We start from the raw sequence: 19,562 nt of genomic DNA, 5'->3' as shown, positions 1-19,562 counted from the left end.
TAAGACAAAAAGGCCATCCTATTAGCTTGTTAATCCAGTTCTCTAGTACAGTCAATCTATAAATTCTCAGTACCGAAGTTCGCCTAACCGATTTTTATCCAAAGCTGCATTTGATGTATGACACCCCGCCGCGAATCGACATCACAAACGGCTGCGGTCGCACCGCCACGGACAACACGGAGCTCAATTTAAACTTCGACGTCATTCGATTCCAACACGGCTTTGTGGACCGTGTATCTTAATATATTTGGGAACTCAAGACAAACTGCATGGAAAATTGAGCTTACTCGTATTTGAATACTGAATAAAACACAAATGCGATTTTGAAATACTACGCGTTCCTATTTTAATTAATCCCGCAGTCCGTTTGTATCCTGAACGACTGACAATGGATTTTTGGAGTTCATACTTTTTCGGCAATTGATATGGGTTTTCTTCATTTAAGCTGGTTGACAACAGGAAATCTTTTTTCATATAGTTACAGTCCCGGGGCTATCGAAAAGAAAAAACAGATTTCAGTCTGATTTTTTTATAGTAATGGTAGGATAAAATAATCAAGGTAGGTGTAACAATTGATTTCAAGGTTGTAAACGAACTGAGCAAGAGCGAGGTATGTGAGTGATCATTTTCCTTTTGCATTTTTAACTGCAAACGGGGTTTAATGTCAATTTTCTAAGTATCAACATTACCATTTTAATTATCGGTAAAAACTAAGCTTTCGTGCTCTAATTTTGTCGCGGAAACCCTTTTTGAAGTGGAAATTTCATCCGACGTTTTATTTTCTAGCACAGTTGCAACGAGAAGGCAGTCATAAAACACGTTTACTATTCATCAACTAATTAGCAAAATTAAAGCCATAAATAAAATGAAAAGCTGGCGTTCGCGTTGCTAACTACTTTATAACGCCGGTACTACCTTTTAGAAAATGTTTGCTTTTTCACAGTCCATACAAAACCGTTGAAAGGAATATTTTCCTTCAAGTTGTAGTATGCGGATACAGTGTCTACATTCGTTAGGTGACGGTTATTCAACGAACTCGTAAAATACGGTTAGGTACAGAGTTCTTCGTCAATAGCGAAGCAGTCTCTTTCATTAGCAAAGGGGAGAGCGGATTATGTAAAAAGCCGGTGAAGTGAGAGTTGGATACGGTTGTTATAATGCCGTGGCACGTGATAGAATATTTGCATATTTGGGCTGGGTGAGTTTTTTCAAAGCTATTTGAGGAAAGTCGGGGAAAACCAGGTACCTAAATAAAGTTATACGATGCAAAGCCCGGATTTAACCTTTTAGACGCCAATGACCGATATATCCGCACCGTAGGTTCAACGCCAAAGACCGTTTAATCGGTCACATACCACAAAGCAACATAGACCTACGTGCACACGCATAAAGTTAAATTTTAGTTTTGACACTTCGGTGACGTTGCGTCAGCGTGACAGCTTTTGTGTTTGACACGGCGTCGAAATGGTTAATCTTTCCTCCCAACGACCCCAAAAAAATAAATTGTAACAACGCTCTTAAAAATGTCATTGACGTTCATTTCGTCTGTACTTAAAATTCCCGCAGTGTTCTCGCAGACAATATAAGCCAACGCGGAGTAAATGTCTTTTATTTTTCGCTATCGCTAAAAGATAGACGTTTACCTTGTTGGAGTGTCGATTATATTCGCCTCAATGTGAACGTTTTTATGATACTACAGATAATCTCTTAGTCAGCAATAGCATTGGGACAGTGCACTACCGTACCAGTATAATAACTTAGCACGATATTGGTATCAAAACGTATCATAACATACGAAATATTAATAAGCATAAAACTGATGTCAAAAACAAAATAAACTATATATATATAATATCACGAATTTGTATATCATATATACCTATGTAGGTATATGTATAGGTACTGGTTCATTCATTAATTTCAATAACACTATTATAAAAGCATTATAAAAATTTTACCTAGTACGCAAATCCTAAAAGCTGAAGGAGATATTTAGTCAGATGAGGAAGAGAATAGACGAAATTAAAATTAAAAAAGATATTATATATTATAATTTATAAAAGGCAATGCAAATGTTGAAAATATAGCAACGTCAAAATTACAGATTGTTCGTTCCCAGAGGGCTGTGTTTTAAATGCCCCGGCAGCCGGCTCATTATGTAGCAAGCCTGCTCCTGAAGCCATTCACTCGAAGCGGATGGGAATGGAAATTTCAGGTCTGCCAAATTATACGTCAAATGTAAAGGATTATGGGCACGTCTATAAATACACTGAGAGCAAATGTGCATTTCGGGTTTTGTAGAGGTGATAGCAATTTAAAAGGTACGGCGTTGAATTAAGTGTTCTCTTAAGTTCAAAAGGTACAACAAAGTTAGGTACTTTTCTGTGGTTTGCTCATGCCACTTAATGTAACGTTAAATCGTATTGCTATAATATCTAATCTAACTACTAACTTAGCTTATAATATGTATGGGCTACTGCAATTGTATTTATGTTATTCGCAAATAAATATACCTATTTTACCATATACAGCACATACCTACCTGTATGTATGTGCCCATTTAGTCACGCAGTCGTAAGCCTATATTTCTGTGAACAACACGTTTTCCCTCATAATTTCAGTTAAGTTAATTTGAGTTACTGTAGTTATTGAAACTGTGGCGCAACAGAGGCAATACCGATGCGGATCACGTATTTGTTTGCGTTTGCCTTCGCCATACATGGCATAGAAATGAATATTTCTGTGAAAACTACTGCTCAACATGGTTTTTCATGTCATTTGTTTTTGGCAATTTCTTTTTATACGTATGAACCGGTAGTCATGCGAATGATGGGTCTGTTTATATAACGTTGCGTTTTGTACTACAGGCAAAATGAATAAATAGTGGTAGTGTGGATCAATAATTACTTACCAATTCTACGAGTAAGAGACTTGCCGAGATATGATAAAGTATAGACACAGAATAAATAATAGTACTAAAAGAAGACTCACTCTCTAACAAAACGCGTCTGTTACGATCAGCACAGATATGGCCGCTAGGCCAAAATTGGGGCCGAACGGATGTACCTGTAGCAAAGCGACGAAATCGCGGAGTGAGACACGCCTGGTATAGATACCTTATCGAATTCATACTTCTTAATGAAATAGCACGCTAAATTATTCAAAATTTACAGAGAAAAATAATATCCGTTACATTGAAATTACACAAATCAATGGCACTCACGGGTATATACAATGTCCATTGTTTGACAAAAAGATAATGTTAAAATTTTTTCTTCAGAATAAAAACGACTACTAATATTTTATTAAGCGGTGGTGGCCGAGTGGATATGACGTCCGACTTTCAATCCGGAGGTCGCGGGTTCAAATCCTGGCTCGTACCAATGAGTTTTTCGGAACTTATGTACGAAATATCATTTGATATTTACCACTAGCTTTTCGGTGAAGGAAAACATCGTGAGGAAACCTGCATACATCTGCGAAGAAATTCAAAGGTGTATGTGAAGTCCCCAATCCGCATTGGGCTAGCGTGGGGACTATAGCCCAAGCCCTCTCGCGCATGAGAGGAGGCCTGTGCCCAGCAGTGGGACGTATATAGGCTCAAATTATTATTATTATTATTTTAATATTTTATTCACATTTACCTTAGGCGTTAAAGGTAATGTGCGTAATCAACATTCCAATAATTCTGGCTTCGAGGAGACCGGTGGTAAATCGACTCCTCCGCAGTTCACGACCCCAATAACGTCCGGCTCGTACGGAAATGCGGCCCTCAAATGTACCAATTTACCCTTTCTCCAAGCCCGGGGCATCTTGGGGTAAAAGAGGCCATTCCATCTCCGGTATTATGCGAGGGTCGCGGTGTTTTTTAACAAAATACTTCAATGGCGTGGGTGCTATTTTTCGATTTCCGAAAATAATACCTACGAAGAACGGAAGTCTGGTTGCGGGCTGAAAACGTCTTCTAAAATAATATTTTCCATCGACTAATAGGCCTATAAAAAGCTCTTTTTATATTTAATTCAAACTGCCGCCGCAAACTTTAGTTTAGTTTCTTTATTGGTAAAAAATGTTTTACAGGTCACACAGGTACAAACCTTGCGCATTCAACTGGTCGAGTCACTTGTACTATCAAAACTGAACTATATGGATATTGTAACTGGGCCTAGGCTTCTTGCTAAAACAAAAAGACTCATACAACGTGTTCAGAATGCCTGTGCTCGCTTCTGTTTTAATATTCCGTTGAGAGCTCACGTCACTCCGTTTCTTAACAGTCATAAGATCCTCAAAATGCAGCACCGGCGTAAACTCCATTTGGCCTGTTTGCTCTTCGGAGTTCTGAAGTATAAAACCCCTGCATATCTTTTTAACAAGTTATCTTGTATTAGGCTCCGCGACCGCCGTAAATGTGGAATTCAATTGTTGACGCCACGCCACGCTTCGGCAGCTTTCCGGGGCAGCTATAGCTATACGGCCTCAAAATGTTGGAATAACGTGCCGCCGCCAATGAGGAACCTGCAAAGTATTTATAGTTTTAAAACGAAGCTTAAACAGTACATGCTTAGCCACCAACTTAGCCAGGAAACCTGCTTACACGATACAAGCTGCCTGTAGTTTCTGCTTGTACTTACCACTTAGATTACGTTCCCTTTGCATTGCCATGGCAAATTACGTTAGAAATTGCCATCAGTTGTCTGTTTGTACGTAGTTAAATCTGTGAGATCGATAAAATATTGATGTTGCTCATGAAATCGACCTGTCTTCTTCATTTAGTTTTTAGTTTAGTCTGCATAATTGCCGCATGGCGCTAGCTGTCAGGCGTAATGTACGGCCAAGACGGGTTCGACCCAACATTGTACATAGTAATTTATTGTAATGTATTTTAATCTTTTTGCTGTCTTTGTCTTTTGTATGTTATATATTAATTTTGTTTTGTATTCATGTTACCTGTCGTGATTGTTTCACCGGATGGTCTCATCGGAAGATCAGCGCTGGAAGTCGCCAGCAACATGCTGAGATGAGACCATTTCGTGGCACTTTATCCTTTTATTCTCTGTTATATCTCTTGTCATCTCTTGTTATATCTCTGTTATATCTGTTATATCTGTTTCTATTTTGTGTTTGTGCTCACGAATAAAATTATTTCTATTCTATTCTATTCTATTCTATTCTACAATTGAAATAAGATAGTTATTTTACAATTCTAGATAAAAAATAATACATTGGTCAAAGTTTACAAATCTCTAAATAATGAATAATGATCGTGCAATAATTGTTAAACTGCTAGAGGATATAATATATGTATATCATAATCCTATTAGTCGTCGTTGTACCCAATCAAATATGGCGTTTCGTGAACATCAGATTTCCTTTGAAATTTTAAGGAGGGGGGGGGGCTTTCATTTTTATCTTGATACCTACATCAATTAAGGTACTAGGCCAAGTTTGGTATCCTTTTTGTATAAATTGTGAACACCAAATTCATTTATCATGATAAATGAATGTCCACATTGACACCGTTCCGGAGTAAAAACATATAAAATATAGAATAGAATAGAACTGAAATAATTTTAATGTTGTTGGACTTCCAGCGCTGAGCGCTGATATAATTCACGTTTAACCGCTGGACCGATTTCGTTGAATTTAGTAGGTATAGAAAACTTAATTAGACCAACCGTCTGTCTAGCTGTCAAGATTCGCAATTGACTAAGACAATCACTTTAATTCGTTATTCAGGCGCTAAACGGAAAATAATGCAATCAGTATTCGCTTTTATTGTTAATTAAACTTGACGTTTACGTCCGTCTACTCTGCATCTGACAAGGGTGAATGACGTTTATAGTCGTCGTTTTATTGTTCTTTTGCATGGGTTTTAAGGGTGGTAGGGCAACGGGTGCCTCTAAAAGCCTGTCAAGGTTACTTTAGCATCGGAACTTCTAAGGACACATGTGTTACTCACCTCGTACCAATTCATAACACAACGTTTCATTTAATAATAACCTCCAAAAATATTTTTACTCTACCGATTTGTTCATCTACATCGCTTGTAGGGTAGAGCTTCTATAGTTTATATTCTTGTTGTAGACAGCAATGTATGTTAAACGCGGCTAGCGATCATATTGAGGGTTGAACATCATTCTGGTCGTTAGGCTTTCTTCATATGAATATTATTTTCGGTATGGTGACCCGAAACATTTTATCGTGCCCATATGTTGCTGATGACGCGGCTATGAAGTGAATTGTTTGAGACAGATTCTACGTCGTTTTTTGCGAGATTTTTTATGGTGTTTTATGACGGAATTTTATCGAAGAACTTCAATAGTCGAAACAAGGAATGAAAGGCATATATTCGCAACGATTCGATTCGATCTGGAATTGGAGCAGCTTAAAGGATGACTCACGTTAGACCGGGCAGGAGCTTCCGGAGCTTCGTTTTCTATGGAAAGCATCACGTGATCACCGGTCATCTGTCATAGAAAAGTAAGCGCCTGAAGCTCCGGCCCGGGCACGGCCCGGTCTAACGTGAGTCATCCTTAACACGATCTATTTTTAAAGCAACATCTGATACGAATCAACTTCGACTCACAAAAGAAACTTGCCGAATTCCTAGGGCTTACATAATAAGTAGGCAAACAGTCGTAAATTTTATGTGCCTTAGTTCAGCCTTTTACTGTGTACTGATGAGTCAGAAAGGTCAGGTCGGCATGCGGTCATCTTACTTGCCCGTGGAATTTATGTGTACTCTTGAACGAAAGGTGAGAAGGGTGCTTTAATTGGGTATGTTTGGCCCTAGTTTCGTATATGGCAAGTAATAAGGAGTCAAAGTTTAATCGTATTTTAGACAATATAATATGGTTAAATTTATAAGTATACACTTACCTAAACCTTATGCTTAAACCTGGATTGAGGTGCATCCACACCGCAGTTAACTTTTGTAAAGGTAAGTTAGGTACCTAACGGTCAAAATCAGGCCTATGGCCACCAAAACCGTTTCCTCTTCTCGGGTAACCAAAATCGGATCAGTAGTTCTGAAGCCAAGGTGGAACACATAACATGAGATACCCACACACATAGACTGCTAAAATCATAACCCTTCCTTTTGGTTTTGCTCTAGAGAGATAAAAAACAAACAGTGCATATTTGAAGAAATCCTAGTTTGCATCTCACCCGTATTTTCACCTTATTTTGGCGGAACATAAAAACTGAAGTATCAACTCAAGGTAAAAAAGGAACTAAACTTGTTTAGCCTCGCTGTAATTGCGCCGAGGGTTCGCCAAGATAAGCTCGTTTCTTTTTAATTTTCCTTCTGGAAATTACTTTAGGTCTTTCCGTGTTGAATAAATGAGCACCGTTGCACTAGCCAGTAGCTTTTTTAATTTATTTCATTACCGCGGAAGAGATCTCGGGCTGCAGCCGAGAAATGCTCGGGTTAAAGTGGACTCCTTAATTTGAAAGACTATAGGCACGGTGCAAATGCAATGGGGTACCCAAAATTCTTTTTAAACATGTAATCAACACATTTCATCTTAACCACTGAAATCTGAAATTATAGTTGCTTTCGAAATGTACACGCTGTAATATGTATTGTAGTGGTCGTGCAATCCTTTGTGCAATCAAAATGAAATTCATTAAGTATTTCACTTTCGAGTTCATTGGATATTTTGACGAATGCTTGCTTTACAACGAAACCCGCTGCTTATAACGAAACGGTATAATATGCAACCGAAATAACTACCTACAGTATAAATAAATATAAATAATTCAAAAAATTCTCACCCATCCTAGGCCATCAAATCTACGCGACTGTCGAATATATACGAATATATAAAAACAGGTATTTATTCTGTCCATTAAGTCACAGTCATTTTACAAGAAAACTATAGGCTATATTTTTTTTTATTTGGAAGATAGGTGTATATTGTGAGCCGCCATACCTACTTTGTTAATAAGTTAAAATTTACATGTAGGTAAAAGTGAAAAAAGCTTTTTATAACCATTATTGCACATTACAACACAATTTTCAGGTTGGGATATGTTGTATATTTAGATTTAATGAACAGGTATAAAACTTGGTAATAATGGCGAAATACCCGCGGAATTCGATTGATATGCTTGATGACCAGCACTAGCAAATAGCTGACCATTGACATTATGAGGAATCAGAGGCAGCTGATGTCTATTTATCCATGCATTATTATCGACTTGGACGTTTTTGGCGAGCTTATCATTATCATATTTCATTGTATGGCGATTATTTTCTTCTTTATGACTACCGTCATCAATAGTTTTCTCACCATAGTTACGATTGTTATCATTTGTAGAATGCTTTAATGCCAAATAATTGAATTCGCTTTGATGACTAGGCAGAATCGGGCCATTAACATTGTCATGTTTGTTTTTGACGGGCCAATCAGTATTATCGTCATATTTACCATCCTCTTGCATTTTATGGTTGTTGTTGTGGTGGTTGTCTTCGTCATTGTCACCCAAAGAATATTTTAATGCCAAAAATTCAGATTCCTGATTTTTTTTATTGGGGCCGTAGACCGTACCTTCAAATTTTCCGTATTTATTAATAGTCCAATGATCAGAATTAGGCCCAGGTTTACTTACAAGAAGTGTCATTTCTTCTTTTTGTTGACCGGTATTATCAAATGAAGTAGGACGCAAGGTTTCTTTATGTTCTTTTATATTATTTTGCCTCTCATTATTATTTCCATTATTTAAATTCATAGACCACTGTAGAACTTGTTCATTCATGCTATCTTTTTTTGTATTCTCAATCATTGGCCAAGCAACTCCGCCGTCGATTTTGACTTGTTTTGGAAAAGGCTGAATATTTTTATTTTCGATGTTACTAACTTTATGTACAGCCCATTCCATTTGGTTTTGTTCTTTATTATTTAATAAATTGTTTCCGTTGTAAAGTCCTTGCTTATTCTCTTCATTAGTAGAGTAATGATGTTTATCGTTATAACAACTATTGTCTTTCCACTTGTTGATATCCAAACCAGGAATATGAGTACATGGTATGTGTTGATTGCTGAAAAATATAGGAATACAAAAACTCATTACTTAAATCACAAAGGCTAGCTAAGCAATAATATTACGTCTATTAAGATATATACATATATTATTAATAAACAATTCTATTAAGTTTTAAGACGTAATTACGTTTTCAGTAATCTGGTACCTTTAATTGCGAAAGATTGTAGGTACCTACACAGTCATAGGAACGCGCAATCATAGGTACGTTCGTAATTAGCGGTAGAATGTAGTAGCGAAGACAAATATTAATCCGACCAACTAAATTCATGATAATTGTAATAATAATGACGTTTTGATGATATTAGTTGAATTATTCATTGATTATGTAAATGTATACTCACTGAGGCCCGACAAGTCCGAACGCATGCGGCTGAATGAACTTGATTGCATCCGCGTTGTCACACGCGAAACGAGCAATGTTAGTCTTCCTGACCTCGTGCAATTGAGCTGTGAATAAATGTAACGTTTTTTATTACCAATACTAACAATGCACCGGTGAAATAGTTCGATTCGAATAAATTGGTGTCAGTTACGAATTGGGTTTAAACTGTAATCAAGCTTTGCCATCGCGCAAATGTACAGTTTCAACGTTTCTTTTGCTAGTAACGTACGTTTGACGACGAGTTAGGTATATTTATATTGTTTATGAGCATAAAGTATGTACAGCAAAAAAGTTCTCTACTTAGAATAGAAATCGTAATTATCATTCAAAATCATTTCCCCGTGTCTATATTCAGTAACTATGCATTTATTAATGAGTGATAATGTTTTCCATAAAGTATATTATATATGTCTATCTAAATGTAATTACGTTTTAGCATATGAAAATAACAGAATTGCCAATCGTTTCCGCCGTCTAATTCTACTCCTTTTTTTCTCATACCTACTCGATCATAAACCAAGCATTACGTATCTAACAACCGGTAGTATTACCTTAAATGTACTAGTACTTACGTAAAGTAAAACTGTGGAATTGATGGCCCCTCTCGAACCAGAAGCGATCAGCGTATCTATACAGCTGCAGCTGTTTCGTCATGATACAGAAGAGTGTAGGGCCGACGTACGTATCAGCCAGATGGTTCTCGCTCATTATACCAGCTAACAGGTCAATGTCCTCTATTTGCACGTAAAGCCTCTTTAGAGCTTCTATTTTCTAGAAAAAAAAGTTGAGTTTGAAAACGCTGCATAAAACTGCATCTAACATTCTTCATGTCAATTACCTATAGGACAATCAAATTAGATCCATTAATAAAAAGCGTTTTGAGGAGCTAATTTTCAGTAAGCTGGAAATCGTTTTAATACCTTCATTTGGTCCTAAATGCGTGTAATCCGAGTTTGCTCAATCCCGGGAGGTGTGCATACATTTTTCCCTCTTTTTCAGTTTTTTGCTTCTAGCTCGAAAATAGTACGTCAATAACAAATTTAAATATTTTTATTGCTAAACAACCGCCTTTTTTGAGAAGTTGGTACGAGAAAATATGTTATTTATGTATGTATTCCATTCTAGGACCAACGCTACGCTAACTACCAATGACAACCAATGATACGTAACCATGGGGTCAAATAAGTTAAAGCTGAAGCTATTAGCAATAACACTAACTCAATTAAGTTTATCAGGAAAAAAACGTAAACCCAAGAAAAGAAACTGTGAAAAAGTTTCTTCATTTAGAAGAGAGTCTGAGAAAAAACGACTAATGATTTTTTTACACCTAGGTATCATTATTTAAAATTCGCCCTGACCTCAGACAGTCTGGGTTGTATTTAGCTACCGCCCACTTACTTTCTAAATATAGAAGCATAATAAGCTTTATATTTCATTGTTTAGCGAATTACTATGATAAAATAAATCGTATGAATTGAAGCTACCTGTAGATTTATGTGCCTATTTTTACTACCTTCCAAACATCTTAACTAAGTAATAAACGAAATGTTTGTGGTTACGAGTGCCAGAACCAGGTTTACAGCATAACGAACTGACAACTTTATTTAAACCTAGTAATTCTTGTAGTAAATACTTACCTTGCTTAGTAATTTAAAATATGTAACCTAAACTACAGTCTGTGATAATGAGAAATTACATGGGTGCACGGTGCATCCCATGCTTCGCCTTTGGTGCAAAGTTGGATGCCCATTTTCCCGCATGCTTAGGTAAAATGTTAAGAACTTGTGTGCATAATCTAGGTGGCACAGAATCCAATAAAAATACCTCATGATCCATAACGTCTTCAAAATCTTCAAATTTCCTCGCTGGCTTCATACCGCAGATATGTCTGTAATCATTGTATCCTCTTATACCTAAATCTCTTCCCCGTTGTATGTCCAAAGTTGGTAGGTCTGCAGCTCGTTGCAAATCTCCGTAGTATTTTTCTGAGACCTTGAGTAACAAATAATTACCAAATCAAACTTTAAATTACTAAGAAATGTCGAATATACTTTGAAATGAAGATAACGGAGTTCTTTTAAACACTGACCCTCCAGTTTGAGTAGGATTGAGTAGATAGTAGGACCTATGTATTTTTTGTTAGAAAAGTTGCACAATTTTTTTTTCTAGGATACATAATTTAGATTAGGTACTTTATATAAGAAGACATACTTTACATACAATACATTTTAATGTTCTATAATGTATCTTTTATTGTGTTGTTTGAGTGAATTTCATCATTACTGCAAGCAATAGTGACTTAACTATATTTAAGTATTTAGAGACACTTCATGTAGGATTAGCAGTAGCTTGAATGGCTTTTTATAGGTTCCTACTTAAATTAGATTATCAATGAGTTAGTGATTTCGTCCAGAAGGTTAAATTCCTTAAAGACACATTTCGATAGCAAGCGAACTCGCATTCAATTTTAGTTACATTACGGACTATGTTACTTCCAATTCAACTGACTGATCGAATTGGTACCGCAATGTAATGTATGCGAGATCTCGTACCATCTAAATGAGTCCAAGTAAAATACCTAGTAAATATTTATGATAAAATTATCTCACCTCGGGATCCTGGATGTCGTCTATTCTGGCTGCGTGTTGGTAGAATGTACCCCTGTTTATTTTCTCAAAATTCTTATCTTGCTCGATAAGACTTTGTCTGAAGGTCGTGTTGCTGATGGAGAACTCCCTGTCATAGTGATATTTTTCATCGTACAACCTACAAATTAATGTTTTTTTCTAGTAAAGTTGTTAATATTTATCATAAAAAGCAACCAAACAACCAAGAATTTTATGCATAGTAAATAGAGGCCTTTGGGTTAAAAATTTTGCTCTTTATCGATATTGTTATGATTTACTTGATTCTGCCATCCAGCATGGTATGGAAGTATCTGACGGCGATCTCAAACTCGGCGTAGACCAGCGGCACAGCGCTCTCGTCGTACGCCGTCACATATCGCACGTGTTCCGATATTAGCCCATATTTTAACATGTTCTTATAGCCTAGGGAATAAAAAAAAATTAGACTACATGCACCTATTACGTGCTTAGATTTCCTAACAATACGATTTAACCTTATAGGTTTAGACAATTTTGCAATATAACCCATATTTATGAATGAAAAATTGTGTAGGTATTGATAGGATATTAGGTTACGGGTCATCCATTAATTACATCACACGTTTAGGGGGAGGAAGGGGGTCAAGAAAATGTGACATATTGTGACATGGGGGAGGGGGGAGACACAAACTTTGTGACGTCACTTTAACTTCATCAGTAACCGAAAATTTATTTAAATTATTTTATTCGCTGTACATTTAAATAACAAGTTTTTAAAACGATAATCGTTTTTATTCGTTTAATTTTCTTTCCTAATTAAGCAGTTTTGGATTATAATATTACTAATATTTATATAGTCAAAAATATTTTGATAAAATATTAATAGTACTTAGGTACTCGTACTTAATTCGATTTGGCGATTTCGTAGAAAAAATGTGACGTCAGACTAGGGGGGAGGGGTTTGCCAAATGTGACCAAGTGTGACAAGGAGGGGGGGAGGTGTCAAAAAACCTAGAAATTCGTGTGACGTAATTAATGGATGACCCCTTATTCTATACGTTTCGCAATCGCACCGATAAATAAGCGGAAGCGAAATGCATCGAAATGAGTAGGTATCATATGTATAAATATCAAATAAATAAATGTTTAAAAAAATCTAGTAGGTATTGGCTATAGTTAGTGGCATACACCAAAAATGTCAAAAAACATATTTTAAGACCGAATGTGACATTTTAATTTAATGTTGGAACTATGACACAAATGCTAATTTCGATAACTAACCTAATATTTTTGGTAGTAGTTCATACATTAGAATATTTTGCGCTGTGGCAATATTAATTTGTCTCGCTACTTTGAAGAGGCGGTCGTCCTTCCAGCAAGGGTTCAGCTTATACAGGGCTCGTGCCAACCGGTTGTGCTCCCTCATGAAGAAAATTGCGAACGTTGTCGTTCGCAAGTCAAAGTTACCTGCTTCGGGAACTCCTGCATACATAAAAATTATAATAATACTAGTAGTTCGCCCCGAACTGAGAACTCGCGGTTCGTCAAAAAGATCAATTGAATGCAGTGCTACTTAGTCCGAGATGGGCATTTCGCGATATTTCTCCTCCTGATTCCACGATTACTTGAAATTACTTTTTAATCTGATTACCGATTCCCAGATTAGGTACTTTGTAATGTAACAATACCGAATTACTAAGTACAATTCCATTTGAGGAATCAGGAATCAATTTCTCGAATATTACAATTAATAGTAATTGGAATCAATGTCGATTCCTCATTACAGGAATGCATTACTTGATTCCTTTCAGATTACATTTCGTACTACTACTATCAAAAGTACATTTCAATAGTAGATATAGATGTTGTTGACTTACTAGGATGCATCTATATCTTATTTGAAACAGGTGCGCAGATTTCGAAAATGATGACCATGACCTATAAAACGACATCCATGACGACTTTTATGACATACTGCATGGCCGTCATTTTGGATTCCAAAATAGTCATCATTTTCGAAACCTACGCCCCCTAAAACCTACAAAACGACATCCATGACGACTTTTATGACATACTGCATGGCCGTCATTTTGGATTCCAAAATGGTCATCATTTTCGAAATCGGGGCCCCCTAAAACCTATAAAACGACATCCATGACGACTTTCATGTCATAGTGCAAGTCCGCCATTTTGGAATCCAAAATGGTCATCATTTTCGAAATCTGCGCCCCCTATAATCTATAAAACGACATACATGACGACTTTTATGACATACTGCATGGCCGTCATTTTGGATTCCAAAATGGTCATCATTTTCGAAATCGGGGCCCCCTAAAACCTATAAAACGACATCCATGACGACTTTTATGACATACTGCATGGCCGCCATTTTGGATTCCAAAATGGTCATCATTTTCGAAACCTGCGCCCCCTAAAACCTATAAAACGACATCCATGACGACTTTTGAGACATAATGCATGGCCGCCATTTTGGATTCCAAAATGGTCATCATTTTCGAAATCTGCGCCCCCTAAAACCTATAAAACGACATCCATGACGACTTTTATGACATAGTGCATGGCCGCCATCTTGGATTCCAAAATAGTCATCATTTTCGAAATCTGAGCCCCCTATAACCTATAAAACGACATCCATGACGACTTTTATGACATAGTGCATGGCCGCCATCTTGGATTCCAAAATAGTCATCATTTTCGAAATCTGCGCCCCCTATAATCTATAAAACGACATACATGACGACTTTTATGACATACTGCATGGCCGTCATTTTGGATTCCAAAATGGTCATCATTTTCGAAATCGGGGCCCCCTAAAACCTATAAAACGACATCCATGACGACTTTTATGACATAGTGCATGGCCGCCATTTTGGAATCCAAAATGGTCATCATTTTCGAAATCTGCGCCCCCCAAAACCTATAAAACGACATCCATGACGACTTTAATGACATACTGCATGGCCGCCATCTTGGAATCTAAAATGGTCATCATTTTCGAAATCTGTGCCCCCTAAAACATATAAAACGACATCCATGACGACTTTTATGACATAGTGCATGGCCGCCATTTTGGAATCCAAAATGGTCATCATTTTCGAAATCTGCGCCCCCCAAAACCTATAAAACGACATCCATGACGACTTTAATGACATACTGCATGGCCGCCATCTTGGAATCCAAAATGGTCATCATTTTCGAAATCTGCGCCTCCTAAAACCTATAAAACGATATCCATGACGACTTTTATGACATACTGCATGGAGTGCATGGCCGCCATTTTGGAATCCAAAATGATCATCATTTTCGAAATCTGCGCCCCCTAAAACCTATAAAATGATATCCATTACGATTTAATGACAGTGCATGGCCGCCATCTTGGATTCCAAAATTGTCATAATTAAAAAAAATCTTTAAAAAAAAAACAATATTATAAATGTGTAAACCGAGCACTTTCATTTGATACCAAACTCGACCATACTTTCTTGCAATTAAAATGACCAGAATAGCAAGACCCCTCACAAATGGCTTTTTAGCATTTTAAGCTCTTCTAGCTCAATAACCTCTTGTTCAAGCCAGCTCAAAATTTAATGACTAAAATATAATGCCCTCGACTATACGTTCACCCAATTTCATTTAAATTAGAACAAATTTACTTAAGTTATTGAGTATCAAACTATCCTCTGAAAGTTCAGCTTAAAAACATTGAAATGCCGGGACGTGCCCCTAGCCAGCCGTGTGTTCAAAGTCGAATGTAAGAACTTCGCTTCGCTTCGCTCGCTCGTTCGATAAGAATTTTTGGAGCTGAATTTAAAGTAACTCTCAGAAAAGTGAAAAAGTCGTATAAACAAAACAAAGAATCATATCCTATTAGGCTCTTACCAAACACGTAACATCTACTTTCGTTGTTCATGTTTTGCAGACATATAGTATTGTTCAGGTTGGTCATGTTGATAAGTTTCATCAAAGTTGGGATGTAATTATTCAGTTGTTCTTCCACTGGAGATGTTACAGCGTCAACGAGTCCGCCTGTTGTGGGTAAACTTATAGGTACCACTCCCTGGCGGCGGCGACGGTTTGTAGGTGGCATGTTTCCAAAGGTGCCTAGATTTCCTAACAATTGAGGATTTAAACTTATCAAGCTCGCAAGCATTTCCGGATTTAGCTTGGAAAGATTTTCAAGCATTTGCTGGTTTGTCAAATTTAGGTTGCCTAATCTTTCAGGATTAAGCACTGCAAGATTATTCAACATTTGAGAATTTAACATAGTTAAATTCTGTAGCATTGATAAAACTCCTTGCATATTCTCCAAAGTAAACATGCTTCCTAGCATTCCTCTATTACTAGTCAAGGTAGAATTTTGCCACATTGGGGAGTTATTAAACATTGGTCCATTCAGCATCATAAAATTAAATAACATATTTTGCCGACTTTGCATTGTCATATTTTGCCACATAGAAGAATTTGACATTTGCTGGTTTAACATCGTAAGATTCGCTAAGACTGCGGGATCCATCAAGGAGAGCAAGGTGTCTAAATCTGTTGTGTTGATTGCCGTTAGATTAGCTAAGGGCACATATCGGAAGCCTCTGTATTCTAGTTTTAACAAACCATGCTCATACACTCTGACTGCATTTTCACTTCTATCATCGACACCGTATATTGTAGAAAGATCTATAAGCGGTGTTTGAAAATTTATCTAAAATAAGAAAATTGTGTTATAAGTAGGTAAACATTGTTAGATGTTTAATTAAAATTTGTAAAAATATTAGCCAATATTGCTCTTTCGTACTGGTAACCTAAGCTAGCATTTTTATAACTCTGAAACGAGTAGTTACGTCGAATTACTATAAGCCTAAAAGCCAAAAAAGGTGCGCAGACTCATTTTGCGAAGTTGGTATAAGGATAAGGCATTAACAGCAACACTCTTATATGGTCAGTTAAGGGTACATGTGGTCTGTAGACTTTAATAGCGTTATTCATAAACGCTTGTCTAGTCTAACAACCCTTGTTAACAAATCTGTAATCGTTTATTTTTATCCGTAATTTTGACATTTCTATTTAGGTATTAGAAAGGGACAAAATTTTACAGAGGTTTGCCAAATTTTACGAATAAATCTTTGCAATAAGTTTCACTTATTTTCAATCGATGAGATGTTTTCATCATAAATAATGTGCAATGTGTTTCAACACTACAGCTATTTATGTTTATATTCCGCACATTTTTTTGTTACCTGTTCAGGTGTATACGTATCGTTGATACAGCCATCATCCTGGAAGGTCTCCGCTCTCGAAAAATTTAAACAGCGTATATCAGTCACCCTGAGATAAGGATCATCATTAGGAACTAGTATAGGCTTACATCGAGGGTCCAAGCGACCTTCAGGCTGGCAACAGTACGGTCGAGATCGTAGGTAATCATCTGAAACAGGAGAAAATGATGAACTTATTATGTACCATAAACCATAACCTTGCCTGCGGGCTAATAAGCAAAGTCTGAATCCAACACTTCAATATAAATAATCATGAAAAAAACTCCTATCAACACTCCAATAAAAATATTATGAAAAAACTGTCATAAAGATATAGTCTCATAGGTTTTTGTCGACCTATCATCTATCAGTCTCCAGCACATCGGGGAATCACTAAGTCCACTAAGAGGACGGCAGATCTTCGCCATTCTTGCCTTTTGTATATATGTAGTTAAGCGTTCACTTACAAGGTCCATTAAGTAAACTGACATCAAGATGGATGAACTCCAAATAATGGTAGGCGCCTATGGTGAACTCGTGTTTGTCGACCACTCGTCCATCGGTCTGCAGCGTCGTGCGGACTCGCCGAGCGGAAGGCAAATCACCACCGTTCCTATCTCTGCGGATATCTCGTTTGTCTGAAAATATTTTTTGTTTTCTTAGTTTGACGCGACACCTTATACCTACTTAATTTTCTATCTGTAAAATCATTAAGGTTATAATCGGATGGCAACTGCAGCTGCATTACTGTTGCGACATTATTGAAGCGAGAGATGTAGTTGTCAATTCCCTTGATAAAATGAATGATGTTTGCTGCCGCAATGCTATCGCGATTAATTGTTAAACGTCACGTCCATTAAATCCTTGGGATACAGAGCAAAGTAAAGTTTATCAAATTAAATATTTCTAGAAACTTGACAAGTACTCTATAATTTTATTTATTGTAAAAAATCATATTAAAATTCACCATTGGCATAATCCGGATTCATTAATCTTAAATACGGGCCCCTAGCAGATCCTCTCGTGGGAAAGTGGTAATTGTTGCAGGTCCCGTCGATCCGACTGCCTTCATGGGGTGTGCAATGCCTTACCAATATCGTGCAGTTTCTGTACATACAAAAGTTTAAAGTATTATTCGTATTTTTATATTCATTATATCTTGTTAGTTTTTAAATACCTAAGTTTCTTTGATTAGTGGATTTGCTACATTGTGCGCTGAGGTTTAGTCTCTTATTAGTTGGTCTTATTAACCAATTCAAATATTACCAGGGGGGTGTCACTCCGCAGTTTAGGTATATTTGGCCGGCGCGCCCATCAGTCAGGCGTATGGCAGTGGGCTGCCGCTCGGCGTGCACGATAGTCGTGTCACGTGGCGCTCGCGCAAAATTGAAAATACACAATGGCTTCGAAACTTACTTCTGTGAGAATCAGACATACTATCTCCGGATAAAAAATGTATGTTTACATAATCAACGTTTGTAATTCCTACATATTTATCTTAAAAATAATAAATCAGTGGGTATAAAGTCAATTTTTTTATTCGGTGACTGAAATGACAGTTCATAGTATGAAATGACATTTTATGTTCATACTATGAACTGTCATTTCAGTCTACCGAATAAAAAAATAGTCTTTAGGTATAAAAACTTGTCAAGTGATAACCCCGTGCCGACACTCACAGCTCGGTCATAAAACTGCGGCGCGCAAAGGAGATTCACGGTTCATGCGCGGTTATAAGTTTCAATTTTGCTTGCAGGCGGCGATATAGGTGTAATTTTATACCTAAATCTGACTTTTATGAAGGAGTGAATTTTCTGTACGGTAGTACTATTAGTTATTCTGTGATATTACTTGGGTTCATATTTTTTAAAGCAGAATTATTCTGCTTTACAGTAAAACATCCATGAGAGAAATTATTGGTTACTTGGTCTTAATGAGGTTAAATATTTTAAGTTATGGAGATTTTGTACCTGAAATGAAAGGTAATGCATTTCATTTTTCGTTAACTCAAGTTTTAACAACACAAATAAAACAGACAACACACGAAATGCTATTTTAATGACTAAGATTCTAGGATACAGAAACCGAAACATACGTGTCAAAAACAAGTCATTTGACACAGGATGAGGATTGATTATTAATTATTAAGAATCAAAGAAGATAAGGAGTAATTAGTAATTCTTACGAGTACGTAGTGTTTCCTCCATTATAAACTTCCGGATTGGTCGCGTTTCCACTATATCTATCGTAACGAAA

General features: G+C 36.8%; 1 protein-coding gene across 1 annotated transcript; it reads right to left on the bottom strand.

Moving 5' to 3' along the window:
* Positions 1 to 4,384: 4,384 nt before the first annotated feature.
* Positions 4,385 to 18,051, bottom strand: LOC134655235 (uncharacterized). Its single transcript, XM_063510688.1, has 12 exons — positions 17,994 to 18,051; positions 17,774 to 17,944; positions 17,289 to 17,476; positions 15,937 to 16,753; positions 13,318 to 13,518; positions 12,336 to 12,480; positions 12,040 to 12,196; positions 11,255 to 11,422; positions 10,003 to 10,201; positions 9,390 to 9,495; positions 8,091 to 9,043; positions 4,385 to 4,515 (listed from the first exon to the last, which is right to left on the bottom strand). Exons 1-12 carry the CDS (start codon positions 18,049 to 18,051, stop codon positions 4,385 to 4,387), a joined length of 3,294 nt encoding a protein of 1,097 aa, XP_063366758.1.
* Between the last annotated feature and the right edge of the window lie 1,511 nt (positions 18,052 to 19,562).

The sequence above is a fragment of the Cydia amplana genome, chromosome 2, assembly GCF_948474715.1.
Source record: "Cydia amplana chromosome 2, ilCydAmpl1.1, whole genome shotgun sequence".
Classification (NCBI taxonomy): domain Eukaryota; kingdom Metazoa; phylum Arthropoda; class Insecta; order Lepidoptera; family Tortricidae; genus Cydia; species Cydia amplana.
The sequence above is the reverse complement of the archived record's forward strand: the minus strand, read 5'-3'. Positions and strand labels throughout refer to the sequence as shown.